At 34.0% G+C, this 8,154-nt stretch overlaps 1 protein-coding gene across 1 annotated transcript; it reads right to left on the minus strand.

The window, feature by feature from the left end:
• Positions 1-347: 347 nt before the first annotated feature.
• EAF01_004114 (uncharacterized protein) lies at positions 348-2,989 on the minus strand (the record flags this gene model as incomplete). The annotated part of the gene is made up of 7 exons (XM_038912368.1): positions 348-500; positions 606-1,841; positions 1,905-2,037; positions 2,087-2,159; positions 2,212-2,380; positions 2,441-2,743; positions 2,819-2,989. 7 exons carry the CDS (start codon positions 2,987-2,989, stop codon positions 348-350), a joined length of 2,238 nt encoding a protein of 745 aa, XP_038772052.1.
• Positions 2,990-8,154: the final 5,165 nt, after the last annotated feature.

Raw genomic sequence — 8,154 nt, forward strand, 5'->3', positions numbered from 1 at the left:
ATATTTGAAGTGGTGGTAAAGCTAGTGCTAGTATTATGTATGAGATAGGGGAGGTTTTTTTTGGCTAATTGGGACGGCAAATGGAGGATTCGGAGAGCAATATCTTTGCATATAATATGCTATGAGAATATTAGACACGTCTGAATCTAACCCGCTATTTGTCTATGCTTATGCAGTTGTTCCCATTGCGCCATGTATTTCTCCATTCATCCATTCATCCATTCATCCTCCCTCAATACTGTCAGTCTCATCTCTTTTCTATCCCATCATCTGAAAGTTTCTTCCCTTCCCCATCTCACCAGTTTATCTTTTCCCATCAAACTACCTCCTCTTTCCCACTATATCCATCACAACCCCATTCCATGTACCCCCAAAGTCAATTTATACTGTTTCGCCTTTTCCATAGCTCTCTTCAACGACTCATGATCTTTTTGCAATCGAGCTCGTTCCGCTAATTGAGTTGCTGTTTCGCCTGCGATCTTTCGTAGAGCTTCTTCGTTCTATTTATTCTTCGTTAATTTGGTTCTCGCTTATTATCTACAGAGAACTCGCAGAGACAAAGAAACAATGAACGAGAAAAAAAAGTAAAAAGAACTAAAACTCACCCCCTGAAACTTCTTCGTAATCATATCCGGCCCTAGCGTCCTCAATGGACTCTTCCCCCCCAAGAGATGTCTCTCACAAACCTGATGACAAATATTATCCACAAACCTCACCATCCCAATCTGATAATAGCTCGCCAACTTATCATGGGTGGTAAAAATCGCATCAACTTTCGCATTATGTCCCAACCAACTCTTGACCTGCGTTTTCACAATATCCTTATCGCGTCTCTGGATCTCATCCAGTCGCGCCGTCATGAGTTTGAATCTCCCCTCGCGCAAATCGGATAGCTGATATACGTTCCATTTGTTGAGGGTGACGATCAGTCCGGATTTCTCGTCGTTGAGAAGTTTATCCAGTTCGTGCATGGCGTCCTCGTGAACAGTGGTTTTGTCTTCTTCGAGGAAGTTTTGCACATTCATTAAGAGAGATTCTTCTTCGCATATCGCGTGCAAGAGACATCCGACGGATATCCAAATCGCGTTGACTAATGATTCTATCAGAGTTTTGGATTGATCTCTCCAAACGGGTGTTAGTTCGGACCAGAGACTACGGATCACAGCGCCGTTTACTTCGTCGGCCATTTCTTTGCCGCGATTGGCTTCGATACATTGGCTAATCTCGTTAAAATATTTGTTTCGAAGTACGGCACGTTCCCATGTTTTCTCATCCACCGATTCGAGAGAGAAGCCCAGCACTTTACTATTGAAGCGCTGATCGTAAACCGCGGTCATGCCATCCCTAAACTCATCTAGAGTATCGCGAACGATTTTCCGGATTTTGACTTCAGGACAATTGACAGGTAACCGATCATTATGACCATCAATAGCATCTCCCGCATGCAAAGAATACTTCGTCGCGAGGTTAACCAAACAATTCAACTGACTCTCAGGTGTGATGCGCGGTGGACCTAGAGCATCGATTTTGTTTCCGATGGTTTTGAGACGGTCTGCGATTTCGGGAATGAGTTCGGGGATACTGCGTGTTACGTGTTCGTTGTGCATTTGTGTCAATGCCACTTTGAGATTCTTGATGCCTAGTTTCTCTTGTCGTTCGAGATCTGTCCAGACTTTTTGGCTGAATAGTTTTTCTTCCTTCTGGTCTCGGATGGTTTGGAGTTCTTTGCCCGGACTGGATTTTCTTTCAGAGGGAGAGAGATTGCGTAGTGCAAACCAGCCGTATTTGAGACATCTGTCGAATTCGGGATCGCTCTCATCGTTCTTGATTGCTCTGAATACCTGCAAAGTTGTTTTTATTAGTATTTTGACATGATGAACATTACGATAGAGGCGAATACGCACCCAATCATCACCCTCTGGTTCTATCTTGTCACATTTTGTGATAACGCCAATCACTCTGTTCTTCCAATTTGCAATGCCTTGAATGATTTGGAACATATCCTGAGTCTCGACATTTGCAGGATGGGCAACAGCTCTGTTAATGATTAGTAAGCACTTTCCGAATCTTTCCTGGCATTTCTTACAGAACAATGCTTCGAGGATTCAATATGTAGTGATCCACTAATGCTTTTGCCATTTTATGAGCTGGGTGAGTTGCTAGCGGGCGTTAGAAAGGTGGTCAAAAATCAACTCCACTCTTAGGATTTACATGAAACCAATCCAGGAATATCAATAATCGTGATATTGATTTCTCCTGGACCCTTTTTGACAATCTTCAAGGTAGCATCGCTTAGTAGATTCTTCTTATTCTTTGCAACGTTTATCTTTTTGGCCGACTGCCCAGGCTCGACGGTATCTCCCATGATTACTTTTTTCGCCTAAATTTCTATTAGCTTTGTACTCTATCATGATAATTTAGAGCAGAGACGATACTTTACTTCTGTAATCATCTCACAAAAATCATCCATCTGCGCACCCTTCCCTCCCCACTTCGCATTAAACTCATCGATCCGTGTAGATTGCTTCTCGAGCCACATTTTCTGCGCAGAAGTTTGATTTGGCGCATCAAATGCACGAACTGCTTTTGAAATACTGATCTCTAAAACGTCTTCCGATGCTCGTTGAAGGGAAACTTCGGTAGGGAAACGTGTACAGAGACCGTCGTCAACGGGGAACGAAAGTCGTGTGATAGCTTGGAGAACGGAGCTTTTTCCGGAGCTTTGGTCGCCAATGACGACGAGCTATTTTATCCGTTAATATGTATACAGTTCTGTAATCGGGACTTGCAATTGTGAAATGCAAAATGGGATGCTTACCTGAGGAAGATTGAGAAGCTCATTAATAGCGAATAATTTCTTCAATTCATCGATGAAACCGAGTTTTATCATCGTGTCTTCGTTTCCTAGATGCTCAGGAACGATTGTCGTGGACGGATTCTCATCGGGCTCAAGATCCATTGGATCGTCGGAAGAAATGGAAGAACACATCTTTATTGTGTTTCAGATGGAGTAGAAGGATCTGAGTAGAAATCTAAAGTTCAAAAATAACAGATGCGCTTCAAATCCACGGAGCAAATTTGCAAATTTAAGATAGAAATCTCAAGCCACGAGATGTAGACATATAAATACCCATGATCTAATCACTACTTCCATCTCAATGAGTCCATATAAAGATGCAGTGCTCCAAGACTTCTTAGATTTCCTCTATTTTTTGTATTGATGCTCCATACTAGCACTATAGAGTAAGAATATTCTGGTTTTGGTAAGATGACCGACATCTATGGAAATGAAACCGGACTCAATTAACTTCCATGACAAACTATGGAACAGAACTTGATACATAAAGTCACACAAGAAAATGAACGTTCAAACACTAGATCCACCTAGCAACTTTTCTAACATAAAAAAAATCAAATAAGGGACGTTGAAATCCTCGTACTACCAAAGTCTTCACTTGCTACGAATAAAAGCTCAAACCATAAACAATATAATTAGCTCGACGCTTTGTATGAAGATATCCAATATCCTCCTTCGAAATACCTACACTACATAATACCACACCCTATCCGCCGCCCTATCCACCATATTCGAAGATACTCTTCGAATATCAAAGAACCTTTGAATTTCTATTGTACCTAAAAGAAACTAGATGAACCTCTTGACCACAAAGAATCTTGATCCATCCCCATATCATCAAGGAAGAAGATAAAAGAAAAGCGAAATACTTCCCATCCATTCCATTCCATTCAATTCCAACTACAACTCCAATTCCAACTGAGCGGAAAGATACCAGCAGATACAATAGCATCGAGCGAAATGGAAGCGAGATGAGGTCCATCAAGATCTGTAAAGTGTGCTAAGCATATATATGAAGCTATAGAAATACCCACTCTATCCATTCCAGAAACAGCCAAAAAAGGGGGGGCGGAGGAGAATTGAGAGAAGGAACTTATTCAAAAACCAACATATCCATCTAACAAAAACACAAGAAACACAAGAAGCATAAAATCATCCATTCATATTCTTCACTACCGATCCTAAAACACAATATTCCCATGAAGGACTGTGAGAAGAAGATTTTGTAAGCGACAGAGAACACATGTGAAAAATTGATAACGCTAGGGAGATTCTGCGAGGTACATTCATTTGTTTTATGTGTCAACTTGAATAATGAGATAATTACAATCTTATAATACTATTATATATTAATGTAATTATTCAAAATCAGGAATAGTAATGGGAGTGAAATTATATAGTAATGGGTTCTAGATATATATATAAGTAATTTTATATATCTAATTAATAGATATTCATTCATTCATCTATTTGTTTATTCATTTATTTATTCATTTAATATAATTCATTAGCATATAGACTATATCATTATATGAGCTACTTTATTTTAGATATAAAATTCATCTAAATATAATTATATACTTTCTTTATTAATTAAGTGTTACGGGAGCTGCCTCTAGGGTTACGTAAAAATGTCTAGAGATCTCTTGAAGTAGTTTAGATTAAACTTCAAGTAGGAATTCAATAAGGTTGTAATTGGTTATAATTCTTATAATTATAATAATAAAACTAATGATTGTTCTTGAGTATAAAGCTCTATATTATAATAAAACCTATTCCCTTATATAGACCTTCGTGTTACGACGGCATCCAATATACCGCGTCACATGGTCAGGAAGTCACGTGATGGACCTAGAGGATCTAGGGGATCGAAGAATAAACATCTAGATCCATAGGATCCAGAGGATCCAGACAAGACAGAACTGTAGGTTCTGCAGAGCAGGAAGGTCTATATAAGAGAACAGATTTCATTACAATGTAGAGCTTCGTGCTCAAGAACAATCATTAGTTTCATTACTATAGTTACGAGAATTGCAACCAGTTACCAACCTTATTGAATTCCTACTTGAAGTTTAGTCTAAACCACCTCGAGAGAACTCTAGACACTTCCACGTGACCCTAGAGGCAGCTCCCGTAACACTTCGTACCCTATAAATCAACAAGTCGATTATCATAAAGCCGATTTCGATAAGTCGGTTTCCTGATCATATAACGTCCATCTTGTGATTGGTAATGATACTACTGCTTATCTAACCTATACTCTTTAGCCGATTGTCCCTACAGTACTGTTTCCGTAGGTCCCAACATCAAGGCCTTAGGTTTACCTTATAATCCATGTTGCGGTGCGGGTACCCTCCGTAACATTAAGAGAATTTTTCAAAATCTTCTTGTATAAGACTTAATTTTTCGATTATTTCAAAAATCTAATTTCTTTTTTCAAAATCTCAATTATTATTAAAGTTGTTAAAGAAATAGAGTTTTTGAAATATAACGTATAATAATTTCGAATTAACATGAATTTTTTTAAAAAAAACCTAAATATTAAAAATATTTTATTTTTATTATGATTTTATTTGATTTTTCTTTTAAAAATAATAATTAATTATTAAAATATAAATATTAAGAAAACCTTAATTTCAATATATCTTCAAAGTAGTCTATATACTGATATAACTTATATACTAATGAACTACGTTATTCATTCATCTATCTCTCTACACCCCCCCCCCCCCCCCCCCCCCCCCCCCCCCAAAACCTCACCTTCAATTCCTTCCTCACTATGCCCCCATCCTCCCCGGAAAAAAAAAACGGAAAAAAACCATAAAAAACAAACAAAGGGTAAGATCGCTATCCGCGATATAAGTATTAGGTAGATAGATAGATAAATAAGTAGCTCTTAATCTCATTCATCTATTCATTCATTCATTCAATCATCTACGAAACCTCGTATAAAACCCTCCTTTAAAAAACTCAAAAAATTGAAAAATTAAATAAACTAATAAAGGCCTAAAAACATATCCTCTCTGTATGAACACTGATCATTAGGATCTAGTGAATAGCTTCAATTCATTAGCTACTATATTGTAGTTGTTAGCGAATACGGGATATAATAGCTTTAAGCGAAAGTAGAAGAGATTAGTTCTTCTTGTAGCGTTTATATAAGACCTACAACTTCCTGTACTTAGCCAGCTCTTTAGACATAGGACCTACGAATACCGTGAGTGCTACGTCTTCCGTATCCTTCTCGAACCAACAATATCCTCTCACTCGCTTATCCCTTCCCCCTTTTTATTCCTCCTCATCCCCTTCTCTTCCCTTTCTAATTCTCTATCGAGGCCTATTTGAACAATATTACCAAGACGTTAAAAATAAAATTCTATTTAAGCTAAATGCATATTAAATATTTCATAATATAGTTTTAATAAAAACTTATTAATCTAAGCCTTTTAAATTCATTATATATTCGAATTTTTATAAAAAAGTAATATTTTGAGTTAAAAAGTTATACTCCCAATTGAGTGAATTTTATTGATTTCATTCTTGAGATTTTAATCCTAATAATTTTGATAAAATTAATTATTAAAGTTAAAGTCATTGAAAAAATTAAAAGGGAGAAATTAATTTTTTTAATTTCTTATTTTATTAATTAAGTAAATACAATCTTATTTTATCATTTTAAATATTAAGAATTTAAATTAAATCAATTTAGATTAATAATATCATTTCATATTAAGTAATTTCTCGATTTATTAATTATTCAATTTTCGAAATAATATATAATTTTAAATAAACATATGAAAATTTAACAAAGGGTGATATTATTATTAATTAAAATTTCAGGAATCGATTAATATAAGTTTTAAAAATTGAAATAGAAATTGAAATTGTTATTGAATTTATTAAAATTTAAATCACTTTAATTATTAGAATTACTTATTTTATTATTTACCTTTTTATAATTTTGAAATTCTTATATTCAATATTAAATTTCACTTTTATTAGAAAATCTTGAGATATATGTTAATCGATTAACACGCTACCCCGTAGCGTAGCTTATTATTACGACAGCATTCAACATACCGTGTCACATAACATAAATTATACGTGATGGAGCGTCAAGGAGCTTTAGTGCTTTTGGAGTGTGTTGTGATTCTTAATGATCCAATATATTGGAGAGATTCTAGGGATTAGGATAAAGAACGAAGGTCTATATAAGGGAATGGGTTTCATTACAATGTAGAGCTTTGTACTCAAGAATAATCATTAGTTTTATTACTATAATTACGAGAATTACAACTAGTTACAACCTTATTGAATTCCTACTTAAAGTCTAGTCTAAACCACTTCGGAAGATCTCTAGACACTTCCACGTGACCCTAGAGGCAGCTCCCGTAACACTTATATAAGGAACATCTATATAAGTAGTAACGTAGTTTATTAGTATGTATATTATATTAGTATATGTACTACTTTAAAAATACATCAAAATTAAGCTTTTCTTAATATTTATATTTAATAATAATAAATATTGAATATTCAAAAATCTAATATTTATTTAAATATTCTTATTACATTCTAAAAAAAAGTTAACATTCTTACGATTTTCATTACAAAAAAATTCTTTTTACAATAACTATTATAATAATTCAAATTTTCGATTTATTATTAGAAATTCATAATATTTAAATATTATATATTTCATTTTCAGAAAAGTCTATTAATAAATAAAGAAAGTATATAATTACATATAGACGAATTTTATATGTAAAAAGAGTAGTATATATACTCATATGATATACATACTAATAAACTATATTATAGATTATATAAATTCAAAATTGAAAAAACTGAATTTTTTTAATTTATAATCTTTTTCTTATATAGAATAAATGATTTTCAATTTTTTATAATTCTTATCTTTAATAGCTTATAATCTTATAAATAAAAAATTCAAAATAAAATAGCTTGTGTTTTTATATATAATCAAATTAATTCTAAATTGTTTTTAAATTCTTTTCATTATTTTATGTAAAATTTTAGTAAAGAAATAGAAATCTTAAAAGCTGAAAAATCAAAAGTTTTAGTAGGGAAATCGAATTCTATATAGTGAGACGATTCTAGAACTCTTATTATAAAACCTCTTTTTCTTTAATGACTTTATATTAAAACACGTAATTAGGAGCATGACATTACATATTACGCTTTATCCTATATATATATTTCATATATAAATAGAGTTGATATACGTATATATAATTAGTAAGTCCCTCTTCGTATAAAGAGAGTAGATAAAATAA

Source organism: Botrytis porri (assembly GCF_014898465.1).
Source record: "Botrytis porri strain MUCL 3234 chromosome Unknown BPOR_005, whole genome shotgun sequence".
Taxonomy (NCBI): Eukaryota; Fungi; Ascomycota; class Leotiomycetes; order Helotiales; family Sclerotiniaceae; genus Botrytis; species Botrytis porri.